Source organism: Mizuhopecten yessoensis, unplaced genomic scaffold (assembly GCF_002113885.1).
Source record: "Mizuhopecten yessoensis strain PY_sf001 unplaced genomic scaffold, ASM211388v2 scaffold11045, whole genome shotgun sequence".
NCBI classification, from domain to species: Eukaryota; Metazoa; Mollusca; class Bivalvia; order Pectinida; family Pectinidae; genus Mizuhopecten; species Mizuhopecten yessoensis.
In genome coordinates this window covers 808,582-836,472 of record NW_018408851.1, presented here as the reverse complement: position 1 = coordinate 836,472, position 27,891 = coordinate 808,582, and the positions used below count along the sequence as shown (strand labels likewise).

General features: G+C 34.8%; 1 protein-coding gene across 4 annotated transcripts in view; it reads right to left on the bottom strand.

Moving 5' to 3' along the window:
* LOC110464976 overlaps positions 1-27,891 on the bottom strand; it is a 54,105-nt gene that overhangs the window by 2,873 nt on the left and 23,341 nt on the right. Inside the window, exons 2-5 of one of the 4 annotated variants that reach the window (XM_021520503.1) lie at positions 18,557-18,737; positions 11,333-11,436; positions 7,441-7,504; positions 6,930-7,019 (exon numbers count right to left, since the gene is read on the bottom strand). In XM_021520503.1, the coding sequence (XP_021376178.1) occupies positions 6,930-7,019; positions 7,441-7,504; positions 11,333-11,414 (236 nt within the window). In that variant the 5' untranslated portion in view covers positions 11,415-11,436; positions 18,557-18,737. Of the gene's footprint in view, positions 1-6,929; positions 7,020-7,440; positions 7,505-11,332; positions 11,437-11,563; positions 11,605-18,556; positions 18,738-27,891 lie in introns of those variants that run through there. The other 3 variants (XM_021520499.1, XM_021520500.1, XM_021520501.1) reach the window with 3 other exon arrangements.

Below are 27,891 nucleotides of genomic sequence, written 5' to 3'. Positions count from 1 at the left end.
AAAACTGTCTACAAATTAGATAAGGCTTTAACAAAAACTGTCTACAAATTAATAAGGCTTTAACAAAAACAGTCTACCAATTAAATAAGGCTTTAACAAAAACTGTCTACAAATTAGATAAGGCTTAAACCAAAACTGTCTACAAATTAGATAAGGCTTAAACCAAAACTGTCTACAAATTAGATAAGGCTTTAACAAAAACTGTCTACAAATTGATAAGGTTTTAACAAAAACTGTCTACAAATTGATAAGGTTTTAACAAAAACTGTCTACAAATTAAATAAGGCTTAAACCAAAACTGTCTACAAATTAGATAAGGCTTAAACCAAAACTGTCTACAAATTAGATAAGGCTTTAACAAAAACTGTCTACAAATCAGATAAGGCTTAAACAAAAACTGTCTTCAAATTAGATAAGGCTTTAACAAAAACTGTCTACAAATCAGATAAGGCTTAAACAAAAACTGTCTTCAAATTAGATAAGGCTTTAACAAAAACTGTCTACAAATTAGATAAGACTTAAACAAAAACTGTCTAAAACATTGACTTGAACAAAAAACATAAACATTTCATAAATTGTATAAGATTTACAAGTATGATATAACGAGAAGAAATTAGAACAAACAAAATTATAGAAACTAATCCTAATAGATGTGTTTCTTAATTAGGATTACTTTGAAAGTATATATGATTTGTATTAAAACATGATAATGACATCAAATGAAAGATAATTGAATGATTATATATAAACAAAATTGAAAGTAAAGACGAATTACACGTCAAATGACAAAGCCCTCTACGCATTCCGTATATCTTCATAAGATGACGACCACTCCAATAACATGCAATATATTCTTTATATATACATAGATATCGAAAAAAATTATACGAAATATTTTTACTCTGCCATGATGTATCATACACAAAACTTTCACCAACTAAAAAATAGAAAAAAACCTTTTTCTTTTTATTCATCCAATCGAGAAAGCGTAGATAGCGGCAAGTGGAGAACATGCGTTCGTGCATGGTAATGTCACTTTTGGTAATATAGTCTAGCAAGTAAAGGTTTAGGTCGCTGTATGTCTTTTAGATGAGCCAAGTAGACAGCAAGTGTCTGATGTTTTGATATTATTTCGTTCCCTTCTATTTGTGTGTCTACTTAGAGAATAAAAAGCGTTCTTATTAGTTTTCCAGCATGAAGGATGTTCCTAATTATACTTAGCTGTAAGCTCCTGGAATTACAAGATAGCAGTTTCATCCCTGGTACGGCATGTATCCCACCGAGATATAATTATGATAATTGTCGAAAAATATAAAATTGCCCCATATTTTCGTATTTAAATTTAATCTTTTTAATTCATTACGATCAGAAACTCATGTTAACGATGTTTAAAAATTAAATTAGATGTAATAAATAAATTAAAGGGAGTCACCCATGTATTACTTCCACAATAACAAAGATCATATTCAGGGGAGATAATCTGTCCTTCAATGTTTAGAAAAACGTATTTTTAATAAATTAATAAACTATTATGTGAGGTGTAGCAGTAATAGATTACCACATCTACTTTATCATGTGAGGGGTAGCAGTAATAGACTACCACATCTACTTTATCATGTGAGGTGTAGCAGTGATACACTACCACATCTACTTTATCATGTGAGGTGTAGCATGATAGATTACCACATCTACTTTATCATGTGAGGTGTAGCAGTAATAGATTACCACATCTACTTTATCATGTGAGGTGTAGTAGTAATAGATTACCACATCTACTTTATCATGTGAGGTGTAGCAGTAATAGATTACCACATCTACTTTATCATGTGAGGTGTAGCAGTAATAGATTACCACATCTACTTTATCATGTGAGGTGTAGCAGTAATAGATTACCACATCTACTTTATCATGTGAGGTGTAGCAGTAATAGATTACCACATCTACTTTATCATGTGAGGTGTAGCAGTAATAGATTACCACATCTACTTTATCATGTGAGGTGTAGCAGTAATAGATTACCACATCTACTTTATCATGTGAGGTGTAGCAGTAATAGATTACCACATCTACTTTATCATGTGAGGTGTAGCAGTAATAGATTACCACATCTACTTTATCATGTGAGGTGTAGCAGTAATAGATTACCACATCTACTTTATCATGTGAGGTGTAGCAGTAATAGATTACCACATCTACTTTATCATGTGAGGTGTAGCAGTAATAGATTACCACATCTACTTTATCATGTGAGGTGTAGCAGTAATAGATTACCACATCTACTTTATCATGTGAGGTGTAGCAGTAATAGATTACCACATCTACTTTATCATGTGAGGTGTAGCAGTAATAGATTACCACATCTACTTTATCATGTGAGGTGTAGCAGTAATAGATTACCACATCTACTTTATCATGTGAGGTGTAGCAGTAATAGATTACCACATCTACTTTATCATGTGAGGTGTAGCAGTAATAGATTACCACATCTACTTTATCATGTGAGGTGTAGCAGTAATAGATTACCACATCTACTTTATCATGTGAGGTGTAGCAGTAATAGATTACCACATCTACTTTATCATGTGAGGTGTAGCAGTAATAGATTACCACATCTACTTTATCATGTGAGGTGTAGCAGTAATAGATTACCACATCTACTTTATCATGTGAGGTGTAGCAGTAATAGATTACCACATCTACTTTATCATGTGAGGTGTAGCAGTAATAGATTACCACATCTACTTTATCATGTGAGGTGTAGCAGTAATAGATTACCACATCTACTTTATCATGTGAGGTGTAGCAGTAATAGATTACCACATCTACTTTATCATGTGAGGTGTAGCAGTAATAGATTACCACATCTACTTTATCATGTGAGGTGTAGCAGTAATAGATTACCACATCTACTTTATCATGTGAGGTGTAGCAGTAATAGATTACCACATCTACTTTATCATGTGAGGTGTAGCAGTAATAGATTACCACATCTACTTTATCATGTGAGGTGTAGCAGTAATAGATTACCACATCTACTTTATCATGTGAGGTGTAGCAGTAATAGATTACCACATCTACTTTATCATGTGAGGTGTAGCAGTAATAGATTACCACATCTACTTTATCATGTGAGGTGTAGCAGTAATAGATTACCACATCTACTTTATCATGTGAGGTGTAGCAGTAATAGATTACCACATCTACTTTATCATGTGAGGTGTAGCAGTAATAGATTACCACATCTACTTTATCATGTGAGGTGTAGCAGTAATAGATTACCACATCTACTTTATCATGTGAGGTGTAGCAGTAATAGATTACCACATCTACTTTATCATGTGAGGTGTAGCAGTAATAGATTACCACATCTACTTTATCATGTGAGGTGTAGCAGTAATAGATTACCACATCTACTTTATCATGTGAGGTGTAGCAGTAATAGATTACCACATCTACTTTATCATGTGAGGTGTAGCAGTAATAGATTACCACATCTACTTTATCATGTGAGGTGTAGCAGTAATAGATTACCACATCTACTTTATCATGTGAGGTGTAGCAGTAATAGATTACCACATCTACTTTATCATGTGAGGTGTAGCAGTAATAGATTACCACATCTACTTTATCATGTGAGGTGTAGCAGTAATAGATTACCACATCTACTTTATCATGTGAGGTGTAGCAGTAATAGATTACCACATCTACTTTATCATGTGAGGTGTAGCAGTAATAGATTACCACATCTACTTTATCATGTGAGGTGTAGCAGTAATAGATTACCACATCTACTTTATCATGTGAGGTGTAGCAGTAATAGATTACCACATCTACTTTATCATGTGAGGTGTAGCAGTAATAGATTACCACATCTACTTTATCATGTGAGGTGTAGCAGTAATAGATTACCACATCTACTTTATCATGTGAGGTGTAGCAGTAATAGATTACCACATCTACTTTATCATGTGAGGTGTAGCAGTAATAGATTACCACATCTACTTTATCATGTGAGGTGTAGCAGTAATAGATTACCACATCTACTTTATCATGTGAGGTGTAGCAGTAATAGATTACCACATCTACTTTATCATGTGAGGTGTAGCAGTAATAGATTACCACATCTACTTTATCATGTGAGGTGTAGCAGTAATAGATTACCACATCTACTTTATCATGTGAGGTGTAGCAGTAATAGATTACCACATCTACTTTATCATGTGAGGTGTAGCAGTAATAGATTACCACATCTACTTTATCATGTGAGGTGTAGCAGTAATAGATTACCACATCTACTTTATCATGTGAGGTGTAGCAGTAATAGATTACCACATCTACTTTATCATGTGAGGTGTAGCAGTAATAGATTACCACATCTACTTTATCATGTGAGGTGTAGCAGTAATAGATTACCACATCTACTTTATCATGTGAGGTGTAGCAGTAATAGATTACCACATCTACTTTATCATGTGAGGTGTAGCAGTAATAGATTACCACATCTACTTTATCATGTGAGGTGTAGCAGTAATAGATTACCACATCTACTTTATCATGTGAGGTGTAGCAGTAATAGATTACCACATCTACTTTATCATGTGAGGTGTAGCAGTAATAGATTACCACATCTACTTTATCATGTGAGGTGTAGCAGTAATAGATTACCACATCTACTTTATCATGTGAGGTGTAGCAGTAATAGATTACCACATCTACTTTATCATGTGAGGTGTAGCAGTAATAGATTACCACATCTACTTTATCATGTGAGGTGTAGCAGTAATAGATTACCACATCTACTTTATCATGTGAGGTGTAGCAGTAATAGATTACCACATCTACTTTATCATGTGAGGTGTAGCAGTAATAGATTACCACATCTACTTTATCATGTGAGGTGTAGCAGTAATAGATTACCACATCTACTTTATCATGTGAGGTGTAGCAGTAATAGATTACCACATCTACTTTATCATGTGAGGTGTAGCAGTAATAGATTACCACATCTACTTTATCATGTGAGGTGTAGCAGTAATAGATTACCACATCTACTTTATCATGTGAGGTGTAGCAGTAATAGATTACCACATCTACTTTATCATGTGAGGTGTAGCAGTAATAGATTACCACATCTACTTTATCATGTGAGGTGTAGCAGTAATAGATTACCACATCTACTTTATCATGTGAGGTGTAGCAGTAATAGATTACCACATCTACTTTATCATGTGAGGTGTAGCAGTAATAGATTACCACATCTACTTTATCATGTGAGGTGTAGCAGTAATAGATTACCACATCTACTTTATCATGTGAGGTGTAGCAGTAATAGATTACCACATCTACTTTATCATGTGAGGTGTAGCAGTAATAGATTACCACATCTACTTTATCATGTGAGGTGTAGCAGTAATAGATTACCACATCTACTTTATCATGTGAGGTGTAGCAGTAATAGATTACCACATCTACTTTATCATGTGAGGTGTAGCAGTAATAGATTACCACATCTACTTTATCATGTGAGGTGTAGCAGTAATAGATTACCACATCTACTTTATCATGTGAGGTGTAGCAGTAATAGATTACCACATCTACTTTATCATGTGAGGTGTAGCAGTAATAGATTACCACATCTACTTTATCATGTGAGGTGTAGCAGTAATAGATTACCACATCTACTTTATCATGTGAGGTGTAGCAGTAATAGACTACCACATCTACTTTATCATGTGAGGTGTAGCAGTAATAGACTACCACATCTACTTTATCATGTGAGGTGTAGTAGTAATAGACTACCACATCTACTGTATCATGTGAGGTGTAGCAGTAATAGACTACCACATCTACTGTATCATGTAAGGTGTAGCAGTAATAGAATACCGCATCTACTTTATCATGTGAGGTGTAGCAGTAATAGATTACCACATCTACTTTATCATGTGAGGTGTAGCAGTAATAGACTTCCACATCTACTTTATTATGTAAGGTGTAGCAGTAATAGACTTCCACATCTACTTTATTATGTAAGGTGTAGCCACATCTACTTTATCATGTGAGGTGTAGCAGTAATAGACTACCACATCTACTTTACCATGCTGCTTTAGCGACGGTGACTGAATGTTATAAGAGTTCAAGAAGATATTTCCATTAGAAACACATTTGTTTATAGAGATGAATACATCTATATATGCTTATATGTTTACATAGAATGGGAAACAAGCAAAGATTAAAGACCACCTTTACGGACACCATATTGTTCAGGGGCTGACTCCAGGGCTCCCCAACCCTGGCATCCCCTATGTATATATATATATGTTTGAAGCAGTATATGTTTATACATTTTTATGAAAAAAATGGCTGGGGGAATCATGTGAGGTGTAACTTGTTTTTTAATTATATTATATAAATATATATGTATCTACATAGATATGAAAAAAACCCATTTTTAACTCGTGTACTCTTAATACGATACGTATATAGGACGTGTTCAATGTAATATAATTAACATGTATGCTAGTCTGTCGCTTAATTTTTCTTTCTTAAAATCAGGATGTGAAAATAGAACGTTAAATGTGAACGCCGAGGAAAATTAGTTCAGTGATCTCATTGATCTCGTTAAATGTATTTTGGTACCGACACAATCCCATTAAAGATGATGACAGTTCGTTAATTGCTTCAGTATGAAATGCCACGAGGAAGCAACGCAGGTGTCTGTCCAGACTCCTGTCGGCAGATCAAATCGAGCAGGAGCAATATGCGGGAAACCACATGCAGAATGATAGCAAGAAAATTAGGAAATGTCTGAGAATGGCATTGCGAATGAAACATGTCCACGCTTTAAATGTGAAAAGGAGATGAAGGGGGAAGATAGATAAAAAAAAACACCATGTCTCGACGTGTGCTTGTACACGTATATAGCGACTTGCCTGTAACGTTTTCCATAATAGTTTCTGTAATAGTCATACCTATTTCTGCTACCTCTGCTCCGCCCGAATCCGTATGACATCATTGCGTACCTATTTGGGAGAGTGTGATATACATGTACACATGATGAAACATTCGTAATACAAATCCGAACACTGACCGGCTATAGTATACAGATGTGTACTTAATGCATGTACCAACACTCATTTATGTGTAAGGAAATAGTAGAATTAGTGGGGATTAAAAGTTTTATGTCTTTAGTGTTAAATGGTAGTTCGTCTCGTCATTACATATATGGGTATACACTTTCTAAGTTATCTGATGATCATATTCGTTCATCCTAGATAATAATATTGTATTGATTTTTGATACATTTATATGCATATTTGAGGGAATATATATTTAAACTGAAGTAAATTGCAGAAGACTTTGTGATAACAAGTCGTGTTTAGCAACAAATTGTCTAAAAGGTTATAAAACTGAAATGTTAATTTACAGTTATATATTGTATACCTTTTGTCTGCTGAGAGTGCATCGTCGACATTCTCGTCGTCTATTGATGGGTAATCAAACTGATCTGTAAAGAAGGAACATACCATTGCTTTACAATCAATACAAATAATCATTTAAAGATGCACTCATTAACTTAAGTTGGCATTTTTATTGAAAATAGATGCCAACAGGAAATGACAAATTTACGTTTTGCACATATAAACGGAACGAAAGATTGTATTTACTATATTGAGAATTCTATATTCTCATAGAAAAAATATTATATTTATCAAAAGTCGGCATTTATTCTACATCAATCCATAGATACGTGTGTGTGCTTGTTCAGTTAATAAAGCATTGACAAAAACTGGTCGTTGGTAGTTAGTGCTATAATTATGACGTCAGCAACAGGACATGACATGAAACAACTGCATCTTAGAGGGCAGATATTGATCTCTGGTATATTGTTTTTGATGTCATAATCTTATTGCAATCATACGAAATCCATTTTTTCAGTGAACATCTCTCAAATCTTTTTTTTTCTTTTATTACTTTTATATTTGCAATATCAGTGAGGTTTTTCTCATTATTTTCCTACGAACTTCAACAAGACCCTTATTTGGTAAAAAAACTCAATTAGATACAACTTCTGGTAAATGCTTATGGGTTGGATAACCTGTTTAATACACCGTAAAGGGCATGGTTACACGATTCAGATGTAAATAGATTTTCCAGTAAACATGACGTCACAATGTAGGTATGACGTCATACAACATGAAATGGGTTTGTTTAGAGAGTTAACATGAAGGTATTAAATGACCCGGGAATAACATGGTCGGAAGTTTTTTGGAGATGAAAAGTCTTTTACCTATCGGGGCTGCTAACATGATATTACAGCCGTCAACTAACTACGAAATTAGTTATAATGTAATAATACTTTTTGAATTTGGAAATAGACGAAGAGTGGTCTAATATGATTTCTCGGAATTATATATTAGCATTTCCATATTGGATTTCATTACACAAGCTATTTCCGTACATGTCGATCCTGATGAAATCCTCAGCGTTAATTTCAATGTGCTTAACGATTTTTCACCATCACTGAAAACACCAATGCGCAAAATAGATTGAATACTAATTCAAAGTAACCACCGTCAAATATTTTGAATTGATAACCCTTGGGAAGATTGGGTTTTTGAAAGTTTCATCTTTGATAATGTTTTAAAATGATTTCGAGGCCGAGGGAAATAGGTAATGTATTATTGTGTTATGCCTTGTGTTGTTGCATTACCATCAATATACGCCTAATATGTACAGATGGTTCGTATAATTACGTCACACTTTATGTAAGTGAAAATGACACATTTGAGATAAAGCATCAGCCTCCGGTCTCCGTATACATGTCGGTTTGATTGGAAACATAGAAAATAGAGAGCACACGTTCTCGTTGGACGGATGCGTCAGAGAGTGAGAAATATTAATCACTCTGCACTATTTCCATCCTTAGAAACAGTTAACTTGGGAGCATTTAATTAAAACCAGACGTATATTTAGAAGTAAAGCGAGGGTTAGGGGAAGAATGAATTGATGTAAAATGTAGCTGTTTCAACATGTATTAATTAATCTCGTGCAACAAATAAGAAATGTAGAATAACGAGTAGGTGTGTGAATAACACATTAACATCTTAAGCTTTCTTGTCGAGACTTTAATTTTCTTTCTTGAAAAAGAGTATCATGCTAAGAAAAATAACTGCGCTAAAAACAAAATTATCATTAAACTGCACAAAAACAGTCGAATGTTTTTTTCTGATAGGCAGTTTACAGTAGGATAGTTTATGGCGTTTTGATTTGAGTTCTCTTGTATTGTAATGTTACCAGTAGGTGTTTTTGTTTATCACTACCACTAAGTCTTTGTCGCTGGTTTTGTTTTTATCACTACCACTAAGCCTTTGTCGCTGGTTTTGTGTTCACACTACCACTAAGTCTTTGTCGCTAGTTTTGTGTTTATCACTACCACTAAGTCTTTGTCGCTGGTTTTGTGTATATCACTGCTACTAAGTCTTTGTCGCTGGTTTTGTGTTTATCACTACCATTAGGCCTTTGTCGCTGGTTTTGTATTTATCACTACCACTAAGTCTTTGTCGCTGGTTTTGTGTTTATCACTGCTACCAAGTCTTTGTCGCTGGTTTTGTGTTTATCACTACCACTAAGTCTTTGTCGCTGGTTTTGTGTTTATCACTACTACTAAGTCTTATGTTGGTTTTGTGTTTATCACTACCACTAATCCTTTGTCGCTGGTTTTGTGTTTATCACTACCATTAGGCATTTGTCGCTGGTTTTGTGTTTATCACTACCCCTAGGTCTTTGTCGCTGGTTTTGTGTTTATCACTACCACTAAGTCTTTGTCGCTGGTTTAGTGTTTATCACAACCACTAAGTCTTTGTCGCTGGTTTTGTGTTTATCACTCCCACTAAGTCTTATTTTGGTTTTGTGTTTATCACTACCACTAAGTCTTTGTCGCTGGTTTTGTGTTTATCACTACCATTAGGCCTTTGTCGCTGGTTTTGTGTTTATCACTACCACTAAGTCTTACGTTGGTTTTGTGTTTATCACAACCACTAAGTCTTATGTTGGTTTTGTGTTTATCACTACCATTAGGCCTTTGTCGATGGTTTTGTGTTCATTACAACCACTAAGTCTGTGTCGCTGGTAGCAGTTGTTTCTTAATTACTACCACTAGGTGTCGCTGGTAATGACTGTGTTTACTACTATCACTTGGTCTGTGTCGGTTTTACTACCCGTGTTTGAGTACTATCACTAGTTGTCGTTGCTGTTATTTTGTTAATTACTACCACTAGGTCTCTTTCCAATTAACAACAACATAAGTACAGTAAAACTGGTACTGGTATAATTTATTTGATAAACTGGTACTGGAACCATTTGTAAAACTTGTACTGGTGTCATTTGTACAGTAAAACTTGTCCTGGTGTCATTTGTACAGTAAAACTTGTACTGGTGTCATTTGTTCAGTAAAACTTGTACTGGTGACATTTGTACAGTAAAACTTGTACTGGTGTCATTTGTTCAGTAAAACTGGTACTGGTATAATTTATTTGATAAACTGGTACTGGAACCATTTGTAAAACTTGTACTGGTGTCATTTGTACAGTAAATCTTGTACTGGTGTCATTTGTACAGTAAAACTGGTACTGGTGTCATTTGTACAGTAAAACTTGTACTGGTGTCATTGGTTCAGTAAAACTTGTACTGGTGTCATTTGTAGAGTAAAACTTGTACTGGTGTCATTTATACTGTGAAGATTTTGCATATCAAGTTATCTGACGAGATGGATAGAGCTAATGAAAGACTTTTAGAGAGATGACAATTACGGCATAACATTGCGGTTTTAAGTAAAACGTCAGTGTTTCTAACGGTCAGACATGACGATAAACGTTACAATTGTCATCATATGTTGATCATGCTAGCATAAACACTTTTTGTGGGCACATCATTAAAATGTAGTTCGATCCAATCAACCTTTGTTACTTTAATATCATATGAACCAAAACGGGATATTGAATTTCAAATATTCATATTTCTGAATGATTACTGCATCATATAACCCCTACATAATATATTTCCTTATGGCTGTCTCACTTAACATAACACATTATGTTGCATTATGTTATTGCTTTCATGTCTTTAGTGTATACCAGTGTATCTTATGAGAAACAACCTGACGACATTTATGATTGAATCAATGCTTAAATAACTATATGAAATTGCATTCAAATAAAAAATGTATGGTGTCATATTACACCATTACACCATTACGTCACCAAGAGTCTGCTGATGACGGTTCGATAAACAATACATTAAATCTTTGCATTATTGTGTCACCTTCGCTACATACCTGCTAACGACAGCCCAAGACACAAAACAATGACAAATAGCGCAGCAAGGCCCACGTTAACATAAGACACCAAAGCTGCCATCACGGTAGAATTTGTCCTACGTCTGAAACAGAAAAAAATGGCTAGCATTATTTACAATAACTACAAGCTAAACACAGCATCACATAAAACACTTGCATGAGTAATAAAAAAACGATTGTGTAACACGCATTCCCTGGTTATCTTCTTACTTTCGATTACTTGACTTGTTACGCATTTACCAATTTAAATGCAGCAATCAGCATGTTTCTTGTGTGAAAACAAAACACAGCCGAGGGAGTATGACCCATTCCAGAGCTATTTCCTCTCTGCCGTCTTTAATCGATATTTGGTTAACGAATCACAATTTGCGCAAGCGCAGTCTTTTATTATTTTTCGACTTATTCGAAGATATATCAACCTTTGGAGTTATTTTTGTCTTGATATTTATTGCTCTTAACATTTTTGAGCCAAAACCCATACCCAACTTAACTTAAATGAAGTGTGCGCAAATTTCACTGATGTTTCAGAATATACTATCATAGTTCGGCTATAATAATATTACTAAATTATGAAATGTTAAAATTCGAAAGGATCGCAAAATTATATTAAAAAAATGGGCTCACAGCATCCCGCTACTATATATACCAACGTTTCGATAGATATACACCTGTTCTATTTCAGTAACATTTTCTCCATATATGGCATCTTATTTTATATGGTAAATAAGTTACATGTACGATATACACTCTAGTGAAATGCAAAAGCATGTGTTTAAACAAAAAATAATAAACAAGCGAGTTATTAATTACATATCACCTATAATATGCAGAAAATAACATACAACATACCATACCAATGATGTAATTTGTATGGAGCATCAGGGTATTTTCTTCTGATATTCAAATTAGGAAGTGTAAAATACCGATTGATCAATTTTTCGCCTTCTACCAGACCGACAGTATGGACTGTGAAATTGAATTGACCTGAAGGACAAAGAGAGGCTATGGTGAAAGCTAGTGATCCAATACAGGAATGAAGAGCGAGCAGCAAGTGGTTTATTCGTCAAATAGCACGCATCACAGGCAACTCCAATGTCAGAAGAAACGTAGTTAGTATATAACGAATGATATAATGCCTATCGTCAACACACATAATCAAAATACGAACTCACTGCTGATTACGATGACTGCTAAACAAATAGTTCATGGTTAAAACCTCTTAAAAGTTTGATCATCAGCTGTATCCCATTTGTGCATTTTTTCAAGTTTCTAAAAATAGTATCAATGAATGAACAATGTATTCAGGACCCGGATTCGTTGATAGTTCTTTTTTTACTGTGACTTTAAAGGAATATTATAAATTGATGATTGAACTTCTACTGCTATTTCTTGATGTCAGAACAAGAAACGGCACAAAAATAAAGGAGACACATATCATAAACCAGTACAATAAGCCTAAGGTGAGTTCGTGTGTTTCCTGGACCTCATGTGACACGAACGTTTGTGGCAATATTTAACTACATGTATTTATGTATGTCTAATAAATATACTACCGTCTCACACCTCACAAAACACTTAAATAAAAGTCGTCAATATTGCAGGTGTCGGAATGTTCTTAGGTTATTATACTTGAAACAGAAATTGGTCGTAGACAGGTATAAACGTTATTTGCGTTTTAGACTTATGAGCTATTATTGCATTGCCTCCATCGCTTGTGGAGGCAAAACAATAACAACAATTTGCATGATTAAAAATGCTTCTGAAGTTGTAGAAAAGGGAATCGGTTTTTCTCTTTTCAATTTAAATTAGTTTTTAATTTCCAAACACTGCTTCTTACACGGGAGGCCTCTTTCCGTACATTCACTTCTCTCTTTCATTTCTCTCTCTTAAGATTTCTTAACAATTTCAATAATGTGTTGGTTTGGTAACACCATAAGTAAAAATTGAAAAAATATTAAATGATGATAGGGCAAAGTTTCGGCACAAACATATGGGCAAGAAAAGGTAAATTAACGAAATTGACTAGTTTCTTATCTGGTTTAATAATAAAACAAAATCTTGAATTTGAACTACCACATCTCAATACCGAACATTTGAAGCATGCTTTTGATTAATTGCTTTATAGTATATTTGACTAAGACGACAAATTAAGAACATTCAACTGACTTTAACATACGTTGACATAAAACTTCATTTTATGTTAGAAATCAACTTATGTGCAAACTCCCAAAATAACGTTAAGCAACTACAATTCAGGAAGAAATATAAAACATCCTCCCCTTAAAACCAAAACTAGACAATTATTTCATTATTTTTGAATAGTCATTATCTCTCTTTTTTGCCTGGCTTAGTTTCAAGTGACTTCCGAAACTCTGCCCTATCATCATTTATTACCATGAAATATTTCATAATTGTTTCCCTCTGTTTAGATAAGTGCCTCCAAGATCTGATCGTATGAGTCATTGTCATTTTATCACAAATGTGGATTACAAACAATGCATGTCACCATACGAAACAATACAGTATTCTATTTCATTCTATTTACACGGTTTAAATCATCTACATCAAATGACGTAAACATTATACATCGCAGGTTGTAATGGCTCAACCACTGTTTTCAAATAGAGACTAAAGTTGATGTGCTTTCAAGTGTGATAGTCGTATTACATGTTAAAACTATTTACACACTGAATATAAGATTGATAGAGTGTGCGGTAGAGCGTGCTTCATCTCATTCATTATGGAGTGTGCACCCACTCCCAGTTCTAGTCTTCGGATTCTCGAGCTAGATTTAATTAAGATTAAGTCCTTGATAATCAGTGGCTGTAAGTTATCTACATGTTTGGCAAAAGAGACTCGTTCAAGAATAGACTGAATTTGATCATCTGTGAGTGTGAAGTCGGCGACTTGTGTAGAACATGTCTTTCTTATTAGTGTCACGTGATGCATGGAACTATCACCAGTAACACAACGCCATATTGTCGATTTCATTGTTGCACTTCTCTTCTAATATATGAGTACATGCTGAAATAAAATACGAACATTGATTAATTTCGTCGTTTATTTTTCACTCTAAAGTCATTCACCAACTGTTGTTGCAACTATTATTTTAATAAACCGAGTATTGTAGTAATACACGTACATCTAACATTGACAGCCAAGTGTCAGACACGGTGACTCCGGTTGTTCTCACCAAGCTCTGCATATAACTGAAGCGAACTGAGAATGTGAAAAGCACGATTTTATTGGAACAGCTTCATTGCATATGGATAATGTGTAATGCAGCTATTTATAATTACAAAGCATTGCTTACCAAAATAAAGGCAAACTTTAACATGATTATCAAAATTCTAAATCCGGAAGTGATATATTTATTGCCTGGGTATGATTGCGTACGGAGTGAAAATATAAAAAATATTCCAAACCATCGTCGTATATTTCAAACAGAAGGTTTCCTTAACAACTTAAATTAATATCATGTTCACGGTAAAAGCATTTACATAGGTAGTTATAAATTAAAAATGCATATTAAAAACTCCAGCAATGGATTGTATGACTTATATGTAATAATAACAACTGAAATGTTCCGCTAATTCAATATTTGCGAACATGTCTCTGTTTTTACGAATAGACTTTCCTGAAACCTAAGATGTTTAGCGTTGCTATTTGCAACAATGTCTGAACATAGATTAGTATAAACCGTATTTTAATTCGTAAACTTGCAGTTACAATACACAGACCATTTAATTATTACATACATGAAATAGGATCCAGAAATAAGTTATTATACTTATATCAATCTGTTTCCTTAGCAGAAATAATAATGGATAACAGAGACTTAAAAGAAGTAGAAGAAAGAGGAGAAGTATTAGGAAGAGGATAAGGAAAAGCATTTGCCAATGTACAAAACGTTAACCTATGTAAATGTCACTGATGTCATAACGGATTTATAACAGTGGAAAATATATGCTGTGTACAATTACAAAGATGCTGATAATAATTACCAATAGCATATGGCACAACTGATATGGGGAAAAACCCACGCGCGCACAACCACACATCCTCACACACACCCTTACACACGAACACACAAAACCGAGGTTTATATGAGTGAAAAATTGGGTGTAGTAATTAAATAGGTAAAAAACGTTTCGAGTGAAAAATAAAAGTTTGTACACAGTTAAATATATTCCGATTTTGGGCAGGTGAAAGAGTGTTGTCACCAAACAGGAGGGTTTCTACTGAGGTATGATTTTGTATTGGCCTGAAACATATTTGTCTTATGTGTTCATAGTTCCGACAAGATAATAGATAATGATCGTTTGTTTCGTTAGACTCACGGCAGGAACAGTGTGGGCTCCCTACTTAACTTTTATGAAAAAATTGGCCATTTAGTGAACTACATTTCATTCTGAACCTGGCATGGTATATTTGGCCTATTCTAGTACCGCAGAAGTAATATGATTCTTTTTGTAGTAAGTTTACGTTAAGATGTAGCTTTATTTGTGTATGGATGCGTCATTCCGTATGTCTTCAGGGAGTTCATTCCATAGATTGACAGAAGCAGATAGAAAAGATTTTTGATATTAGTTTGTTCTACAACGTACAGATCTAAATCTATTTGCGTCTCTAGTGTTATGCTGGTAGATGTGCGAATGTCGTCCTGGGAGAATGTTTCTAAGATATTGCGCGGTAATGTTGTGAACTATTTTGTGAAATTTTATGATTTTGTGGTGTTTCCGACTACAAGAAAGTGTTTGCCATCCTGTTTCTTTGTAAAGGTTTGCATGACTAGTGAGCTTGGTGCCTCCTGTAATGATGCGTGCAGCTTCAAGTTGTATATTTTCTATCTTTTGTGATTGTAGGTTGGTCAAATTGTCCCAAATGATATCTCCATACTCTAATATCGGTCTTATAAGGTAAAATACATATGTTGTAGTGTTTGGCGATCGACAGTATACTTTAGTTTTCTGAGTAAATTCAATTTAGCAGAAGACTTTTTAACAATATATTCAATATGGCGTTGCCACCCACCATTACATGAGAAAAATACACCCAAGAGTTGTTCATTCACGTCGTGTAATAGATTATCATTCATTTTCAAAGCAGGATGGACTGGTTTGTTTGCTGTTATTTTTACTAACAATCAAAGTGTCTTTTTTTAAAAGGTTAAAATTAACGAGCGATTTTTTTTTTATTAACTTTAGGACATATTTATGATGAAAATCTACCATTGAACACACACTTATTACGTCATTGTGTTCATTTCATTTCATCAAAGTTTATTGACAAGGTTGCATAGTCAAATGGATAGAATAACAGGCAAAGTCTATATAAGTTCTCTCCGTCAAATGGCCAAGGTGGAATAAACAATGAGACATACTATTTTAGACATGTTAGAAATGAAAAATTTAACACAAAATAATTCATATTAACGCTAAGGGGAAGTAACTCATGAAGGAAACATCTCGCACACCTCATACACACTTACACACACATACAAGTACATGTACAAATACATTAATTTCAGCATATATACCCTATCATAGACGGATATTGCCAGACTTAGACCAAAAGTCCATGTGCATATATCGCACAGGTCACTGCTACCAACAGCTGTTACAATTAAGAATAATAAATTCATGTAGTACATATAGAGTGTAATTATTTACAATGTCAAGATAAGTACATGTAATAGTCAGTTGTCATGCTCAACTAGAATCTCCTGTAATTAATTTAGAATCAGTATGTTTTTGTTTTAACATGTACATCCTGGCTTTAAGTCATATACAAATTAAAACGACGGGATTTTCCAATAAAAAATGCATCAAGTATTCATCTATTTGTAGGCCCATCACAACCAGGACAGCCCTGGAGAAGAAAGTGTATATCAATGTGATTGTGGTTGCCATAACTATTGAAAGAAGTGAACAGAGAAGTTCTTTGATTTAAAAAAAAAAGGACATTCCACAAAGTCATTGTGTTCTAGACAATCTTAGATCTGTAGTTGAAACCCTCAACAACAGCCATTCCCGTTATATGTATCAAAAACTATAAACGCCCAAGCTTTTAACATGTTGTTTGGAAGACATCAGTGGCGATATAATAGCCGCATCGATCACCGGTTATTCCTTGGAGCTAATTTGTTTTTGTGCATCTTCCACCCACAACTTTTCAATAATTTATCATTACAGTTTGTATTAATGCCGACAAAAATAACCCTAGCAGGCATAGTTCGTACCATGCATGTCACCTTAGAACAGAACGGCGTATACACATCAGCTATTGCAGGTTCCAAGGTGGGAAAGTGCTCGCTCATCTGACACTACCATTATTCCAACACAAGACCCACAGCTGTCGTGACGAACGTTAATGGCGACAGTTCCTGATTAGGCGGAATGTTTCCTTTCTTTTATTCTTTTATGGCATATGTTCAGGAGCGTTTTGATAAATGTTTCTTTAAGCATATCGTTTCCAGTAAAAAGGGTTTTGTCAGAGTCTAAGTAGTTTAAAATCTTCGAAATCTTTTGTCCAAAGTTACACTAAATAGAACTAAATCTTTAGTTACATCACAAAGAAGAATCAGGTAATAAACTACATCATGTATAACATTTAAATTTGAAGGTATACGGAATACGACATTGAGTCATAAGACATATCTTAAAGAATAATAGTATCAAATTTTAACGTACATGCTAACTGAGTTTTTAGTTACTTTATATTATTTTAAGTCGTAAAATACACCCTCAAGTAGAATTTTCAATTCCAATTATGTCTCTGTTAATTTGAATATGTGTAAATGGATCTAAAGTCTAATTTGTGGTAATATAATATTGTTGACGATAAGAAAACGCGATTTGGTAGGGACTTCAAGCGTAAGCTAAACAAGTGTTATCAGGGTTAAATTGTTAATTAAATTAAGTTAATATACCAGTTCATGATATCATTAGCTAATATACCAGTTCATGATATTATTAGCTAATATACCAGTTCATGATATTATTAGCTAATATACCAGTTCATGATATTATCCAACTGATATATAGAACATGGTAGTTGCCTTTTAATTTACTTGCCTTTTAAAATTATCCAACTGATATATAACACATGGTACTTACCTTTTAAATTTTACCAACTGATAATATGGTTTATGGTTCTTGCCTTTTAAAAGTATCCAACTGATATATAACACACGTTACTTGCCTTTTCCAAAACCGATTCTTTTCTTAATGATCACAATGTTATCGTTGAAGGTAAGCAGACATTGGAATCATTTTTCCTATTTAGACGTTCGGCCCCATTCCTTTGTAGTATAAGTGGTGTAGGTAAGATAGGTTTGAAGATGTAGATTATTCCAGCTTTCCAGTCCCAATGACTACTTTCGCTGAGAAAGCAAATATAATACATATTGTTAAGACGATGACGTCATAGAAGACGTGGGTGTGTCACTGGGGTTTACTTTAAAGTTATTATTTTACAGAAGACATTGATTGGTGGCCATGAAACATGTTACCGGCCCACAAACGCCCAACATTTTTACGTCATACATATTATTGAATCAGGAAAGTAATAATATTCTATGTTAATATTGAAAAGTCATCACAGATGGGGAATGTCTGTTCGTGACTAGTCTTATGACATGCTATTGATACTTTTGGTTTCAGAATTACTTTTCGTACTTTCGACTACCAATCTGATATTTTCTCTCTAACAGTATACCACATTTATTTACCTTTGGGTGTATATGTAAAAACATACGCGTAGATTGCAAAAACGTTTCCCACACATTTGGAAATTTGAAATATGTACTAATGACGTCATGACATTGTGACATTGAGTAATTATGTAGGTATTCTTAAAACAATCGAATGTTAATTAGTTTTGATACAGCTCAGATATCTAGTATACAAGTGTAGGTTTAGGTACGAAACCCGCATGTGCGATATGAAGACAAAGAAAATATAGGAAATTGTATATTTGTTTTTTTACAATTTTATCTTTTTAACCACACCCGCATAAAGAGCCCACAAAAAGCATTGTCGTTTTGTTAAGCTTCGTGTTTTTTTTTTTGCAATCTCTTATCCGTATTGCATCAATATCAAACACTCTCTCATGAGATTAGTTTAATCCTGACAGGCGTAAAAGCGTTATACGTTTATAAACACATCTATATCATTATTTGATACACTTTCACGTTCACAAATTGCAAGGCGTTGAAGTAACATATTGCGCATATACACCGGGGTATTTTATGTGATAGACTGATAAAGTCACAACAGTTTCTTCCCAGGAGAGTATTCTACAACATTTGAAACGCTCAATTTATATAATTGACTTTGTTGTAAGATTTTCCTTAAACGACACAATTCTCGACCAACGTTCTCCGCATCCCGTTTGAGCATACGGTATCACAAAAACCCACGGGGCTGATGTCACGATCGTACATCATCTTTAGCGAACTCTGGCATTTCTTACACTATCAAATAACACCAATATGACGGATGTTCTAGAGCGATGCAACGCTAACGCAATTAAGGCAGCTCCTCGGATATTTAAGAGACCATATCCAGTGTAACCATGTGTAATGTAAACAGTTCATGTTGCACATACCTGTAAATAATGACATGGCATGTTTGATGTATGATCCCCGATCGACAGACATCAGTTCTTATAATATTATAACTGTAAAACTGTAGTTACATGTAAGAGATAGTGTTATACATCTATGTAAATGTTGATATAATACACTATTGTTGATTAAATTGTCACTCTGTTTTAATAGAACTTGATATTTTTTCGGAGTATTAATCATTGTTAAAGCTCTTATTTGTTTGCATTTGATGTATATACATTTTACATGAATTGATACTCGTTTAAAATGATATATTTGTCATTTGTTTTTATTCATGTAAATAGGGCGAATGGTTGAGTCTTTGATATTCTTCGATTGTCCGTGGTCGATATTTCAATTAACAATCATTCTATAATATTCAAAATAGTGAGACAATTAGTTACTTATTAGTTCAATTCGTTAGATATTTTTATGCGGTTTAATAAGAATAAATATAGAATTCTAATGATACCATTGCTTTTATCGAAAACAACTTTCAGGATTTACTGCAGTAAAGGTAAAGATCAAACCAGAATCAGTATACTATAACAGCAGAATCATAGGGGTTACACCACGTGACAACCGACAGAGGAGTTACACCACGCGAAAACCAACAGAGGAGTTACACCACGTGATAACAAACAGAGGAGTTACACCACGTGGCAACCAACGCAGGAGTTACACCACGTGAAAACCAACACAGTAGTTCCGTTACACCACGTGACAACCAACAGAAGGGTAACACCACGTGATATCAACAGAGGAGTTACACCACGTGACAACCAACACAGTAATTACGTTACACCACATGATAATCAACAGAGGAGTTACACCTCGCGACAACCAACATATGAGGTGCACCACGTCACAACCAACATATGAGTTATACCACGTGATAACTTACAGATGAGTTACACCACGTTATAACCAACAGAAGTTATTACACCACGTGACAAGCAACATAGGAGTTACGCCACGTGAAAATCAACAGAGAGGTTACACCACGTGACAACCAACAGAGGAGTTGCTCCACGTGACAACCAACAGAGGGGTAACACCACGTGACAACCAACAGAGGGGTTACACCACGTGACAACAATGTGCCAGAATGACGATGAAATTGAGGAAAGCGAAGGACGTTTGTTTAACAATGATAATGGTGTGTTACACAGTTCCCTTCCAACGTATTCGGACTGAAACACAACTTAGAGGATACATTTGAACTGAACTCTAAGCGGAGTAAAATCCTTATATTTGGGTTCAAAAGGACACATACAATTGGGTTGGATCTTTGTTTGTTTGCTTAATTTAGTTCATGACACATTTCAAAGAAAGGGTTTTGCGAGAGAAAGCACAGTGTTTTTTTCGGGAACACTGTCGTGTTTTCAATGATTTCTTGTGCCGTTAGACGACAAATGTCAGGAAAAATATTCAGAAATGTCCGTCATACATTGAATATGATGTTGTGTTATGATTATTAAAAAAAAACAAGGAACATACAACCTTTCGAAATACTAAAATGAACCTTTTAGTAAACGACTCGTGAAGCTTACCAATTTATGAACTATCTTGCTTTGATCCTATAGACTTATTTCTTTCACAGAAACTATCTGATTATGTTACCACTATTTTACGCATAATTATAATCTCCTGAAGGTATACTTGAATGTGGCATTAAAGCATCGCATAACAAGAGAATGAAGGTCCAAGGCGCCAATGAAATTAACGTATACAATCGATAACTTCGCCCTTTGTTGGATTTCGAAACACGTGAGGATTAACTAGACTTTCAATGATAAAATCATTAAATACAGGAGGAGTTTTGGTTATTTTTACACGATTGAGTGCTATACATATACCTCCCCCACATATCGGTTGATTTGTAGAAACATGCAGGCATCTCGTCGCTCCCCGCATACAATATCATTGAATCGTAGACTATAATCACATTTTTTATGAGAAGTGTTCATGTTTGTATCATACCATTGCAATGACAATTGTCTAAATCCAGTGACTATTACTACTTTGTACTTTTAGAACATGGGGAGTTAAACGGTGCGTGGAAGCTTTGGAAGTGAGATGTCGAAAGGCGATAGTGGCGAGGGTACATAATTGACACCGGTCCAGATAACGTATCGGCTTAGGTCTGATACACAGGGGAGTCCGAAAGCGTTGACCTCACAGAGACAAAAGTTGGAATTCAATTTGAGAAGAAGACTGCTGTAAGTGTAAATAGGTTTGACCTGTTGGCCAGTACCCCGATCTTAACAACACCGACAGCAGCAGCAACAAGGCCGCGTATGGAATGCAGGAACGTGACACGAGAGTATTGATCGTTTCTTTGGGCATTGCTTCATCACTGGCGAAAGGCCAGCACATTACACGTTTAAAATGGTGTCTTTGAAAGAAATTCTAGATTATTTTTGGTAAATTAATCACAACACTGTCCTTGAAAATGTCCAAACGAATTACTTTTTTGTCTGCCGAACAAAAGGGTCTAATGAACACGCCACGTTCATTTCTGGCTACGTGTAAACTATCACTCTTTGCATCATTAAACGAAGATTGAAACGGAAAACATCCACCGGAAACAACCGCTGATTTCCAGTTTGTAAATTTTAAGTATTTGAAGTGATGCTCATGATATACAACAGGGTGTGTAAGGCCACAAGTTTGGTGTTTATATGATATATCAGGGTCATTGTCGTAGTGTATTGACTTTATGTAATACTATATATACTAGTATATATACATGTAGGTTACCCACTTAATAAGGTTTCTAACGAGGTTTTACTACTAAATACGACATAACGAGGTTTTACTGTCGTGATTACAAGTTAGACTGTTTCTACTCCAATCAGGATTTTCAATGAGTCACCTTTCTGTGAGAAACGATTTTTCTCTAAACTGGGGTAAGCACTGCCACTACTTTCTAACATTTTCATTAAGACCTCCATAGCTACTATTTATACATGTACTTCGAGTGTGCGTACTGGTACCGTGTTGTAGGTGAACAAGTACATACGACCGTATTCCATGTCCCGACAAATCTCTGAAACTCATCGACCTTAACGCGTCAAATACTACTGATTAAATGTGGAAACATCTAAATGCAATTAGAGTAAAACCGGTCACACAGCAGAATTTGTTTATTCTCTGTGTACATGCACACTGATCAATAAATGTCACATCGTTAATGCAATGCATTCATTATCATATCTCCTGCATCTTTCATTGTGTAAATCTGCAATTCAATAGGTTTTCCGAAAACTCAGTTAAAATCGCAATGAAAAATTGAAATGCATTCTAAAAAATGGATTCCGCATTATATACGCTATCAGCTGATCGTACTGACGCAGATTTAGGGCTTTTAGACAAAGGATAATGTTAATCAGCATGTAAGTGACCTAATACTACCGGGTGTTCGTCATTGTTACTCTTGGTCATTTTATACGATTACAAAAATACAATATCACATCCCGCGGAGAAGAGTTTTCTATATGTACTGTAAATAACATAATATTCGCGAAATCCTTTTTTAGCCGATGCGATCTTAATTATTAAGATTTAAATTAAACACTGACTATCATAAGTAGCTATATTTCATTTTTACATTCTCCAGTGTGATATTGGGAACCTCTTGCCTAATGTCACAAGTGATAATAGGAGGTTGTTTGTGAGGTCACAAGACACATGTGATTTTTATGACCATAGCTATTAATAGGACGTAAAACACAAACAAACCAAAGTGATTGTGATGTCCAATAAAATGTCCATATACAACTTACATTTTGAGGGTCACTGGCAATTGCCAGTATTATGAAATTAATAAATAAAACGTACATTTTTTTATTGAACATCAAACGACTTGAGGATATTAAAAACATGTCGCAGAACATCATACAATTGATGTTTTTGAGGATATTTGAAAATGTCTCTGATAGAAACTATTCGACTGACAAAGGAACTAAAGCTTTTTGTGAGATCAATATGCTTTTTTACAATTGCTAAACATAAATAAATAAAGTTTACCATATATGACCAGAGAGGTTCAAACGAACCAGTACGACACTAACTGTAAATCATCCAATATACTCTCGGTAGACTCGTTCTTGTTTTTGAAATAGGCATTCAGGAAAAAGTGGAATTGAGGAAGAACTCTTCCTGAGAATTATTGGCACATATGAACGGCAAAAAAGGGACCCTATACAGTAGATACGTACATTTTGAATGTGAGTGACCAAGAACAGGTTCGAAAGAAATATGTAAACTATTGGCAGATTTAAATTAGGACTACATCCCAATTGCATTCAATGTTTTATCTTTTGTTCGGGTTTAACGTTTTCGTAATAACCGGGTCAGTATGAGGACAGGTACTAGTATACCCCATCGAAAGGTAAGAGTAGGTGGAAAAGAAGATAAATCATTGTCCAACCTGAAAGGTAGCGATTCTATTGTAATTGATAATTGTACCGATATATATTAATCGATCTGTGTTCCGACGTAATCCGATTGATAGTGTTTAATTTACCACGAGAAAGCTGGTCTTTTATGTAACTGTCTCTGTTGTTTGGAAGTCTCTACGCAGTACACTATCTACACATTTAATTGATCATGTCTGGCATGATCGTGAGTTGGGCGTTTGATGATTTAACACGTCATGGATTTACATAATTGAAGAAGGATCGGACGTATAATGGCAGAATACTGAGTGACCTCGTGAGGTTATTTCATTTCTTCAATGCAAAAGGAATCAAACAATAAAATCTTGTGATATAAAAAGCTTGAATAAAATAAATGAAAACAAAAAAGAATAAATTAAACGTAATCAACGAAATTTAATAATGTGCCACTTGACATTTTGAAGTAAAAAAACCAGCTTAACAATAACCAGGATAATACCCAGGTGATAGATAAGTCAGTATAGTGCATGCTTTCTCTTAATAAAAAAAAAATGATTGAAGTGTCATGGAAACCGTAATTTAACCTCAAAACACCAAGATAATACGACCAGGTATTCCGGAATGGTAACCGCTAGTACTCCTTCGTCGACACCCATCATCATGTAAATATTGGTCAAATCTAAGTGACGACTCTCGTAACGAGAGCAGGGGTTTTAACACCAAGACAAGAGGGCGCTCTAAGGATACTATTAAAAATCATCGACATTCCTATCACAAAAAGAAATGACATTACTTCGATGCCGACTTTAAATAATGTTAAAATATTAGTTAATCTATTGAGAGATTTACGCCAAAGCCTTATTAATAACCATCTGGCTGTGTTAGGCACAGTGTGATCGGCGATAATCAGCTAAATGGCTTACATGAAATATAAATATTCGTTATCGTCATGTTTTGGGATTAGAAGAAGCTTTTTTTTTATAAGCTTCATCATAAGTTGACCTCAATGCTACGAGTATTCATTACAGAATAAGGAATTTTGTCAAAACCCCTCATTCCTCTCCAGAATTTGAAAAGAAATACCATTAACTGCTTTTCTTCAGACCTTTACTTGTACCTACAGTACAAAAATGCACATTTCACTGACAAAACAAACACAACGCTTTTGATTTTGGTTTCGTCAATTCTGTGTCCTCATTAGTCACATTCCAGTCTCCAAATAACCTTTCAGTCTCCTAGTAACATTCTAGTCTCCTAGTAACATTTCAGCCTCCTAGAAACATTTCAGTCTCCTAGTAATATTCTTGTCTCCTAGTAACTTTTCAATCTCCTAGTAACATTTCAGTCCCCTAGTAACATTTCAGTCTCCTAGTAACATTCCGGTCTCCTAGTAAAATGCACGTGCTCGTTTCAGATTAAGCCTTTCATTTTCTTTTCATGTTTAACCGATGAAATGGTTTAACTTAATGGTCGAGAGCGAATTATTTTATAAAATAGCCTTAATTAGTCTGTAGCGCATGTGAACACCATCATATTCCTTCTATGTTCTGAAGTATAGAGCTAAACAAATAATAAAATACTCGTAACTTTGGGCTTTGGTTCTTTTATTCACACCGAGATATCAATGACATTCCTATATATATTCTCCTGTGTAAACTGAATTTAGTTATATATATATATATGTAATATTCTGGTATGAGTTGACTGGTGGTTGTGTTGGTAGAACGATATGGGATACATAATCACGATTTATATAAAAGTGACACGTGACACGTGGTTTTGCCTCACGACGTCTCCAAGGGTATAAGGTCTATCAATAACCATAAATTCAATATATAATATGTGTATGTTCGTATTAAGCTGGAGACCGACTGTGCACATAATGAGTAGAATGTTACCATTTTTATAAATTATTTAAGCGATGCATAATAAAACAATACAAATCAATCAGCCCCTGTAATACACTGACGTAGGAAGGACTAGCATGTCTGTCACCGAATAGTACCAACTGACCCCAAAGGAGGATCGCAGCATCGCTGCTACACTGTTATTCACACGCTTGTGCAAATCAAATATGACACTGTTAGGTCAGTTGGGTGTCAGATCCGACAATGATGGCGTTCTTTTCACTGGCAACATGATAACCACTCGGGAATTTACCCAATTCATTTTCCAATAACGTTGCTATTTCATTTGGTGGGAAGGCTGATGATCTGTGCACAGAATCGGCATTACCCGATGAAGGAGAGTGGATTATTTGACGATCAGCGATCTTTGATCTGCTGTAATATAACCGGAGTGGGGGAATGGATTCTGATATAATGTAACACATAATAGGGGTAAAATATTTAAAGAGAAAATCACAAAATTGTTTTGAGTATTGCGACTCACACCAAATAGTAATTACTGTTCGCTTTTAGAAACACTGGCAAACGTATATTGTTTTATTTCGATGTATTTTGTCGAATATAGGAGTTGATGTCATTCTTGGAATAATGATATCCTTGATAGATATTGCAAAATGTATTGCAGCTTGTAAACGCATACTCCAAGTTACCTAACAGGTATTAGAGGCAGCAGACACAACATAAAGGAGTAGTGTGATGTGTACAGTAATTGACAGGTCTTTGTGTCTCGTTATTTTCATACATTATCTTCTTTTCATATATCGGGACAATATATCTACAGAATGACAAAATTGCTGTTACTTTTGATTTTAACCCCCCACCCCAAACCCCTCTCTTTCTTTGCTTAAAAGATGTTTGGAATGAAAAGATAATCTTGAGAATGCCTCCCGATTATTTCCAAGATACTGACTGGAAACATTTGATTGGATGACTTCAGAAACCAAGCAAACTTATTACTGCCTCAAGTTACCAGGTACATATATACTTTCGCCTCCAAATACCAAGTAGATTAGTATGTTGATTCCATACACCAAGGAAGTTACATTTTGACTCAAATACACTTTAGTGTTGTCTCCAAACACCAGTAAATTAACCATCAATACAAACGCAGAATAGGAGCGTTTAACAATCGGGGGAATATAATGTAGGTTGTCAGATTTTCATCATGTCATGTGCTAATGCAAACTGAAAAGCAGAATTTCTAGACACGCACAGGACAGGAAAGGAACAAGAAAAGATTGGGCGAAGTGACTTTCTCAGCACAGTTTGTATAGCGTATGTGAATATAACATGATACTTATTGTACTGTCATTTTTTTTTCATTTACACAACATAATCACTAGACGTATTTGGAATTGCGAAATATATGTGACATGGTGGAAATCATGATATGGTCAATTTACTGATCATTTGAAACATTTCATTTCACATGCATCATGTACAGGTTATTTGGTATGGTCACCGGGCAAACTACAATACATTAGCGTTTCTAGCTACTCACAATGTACCAACAGTAGCAGTGATTCGCGTTATTACAGAAACTGTTATACAGGGTTGTTGTACTAAAGGCTTTCGGGGAGAAATGACCAGAAGCCGGACTAATGTATCACGTACTGT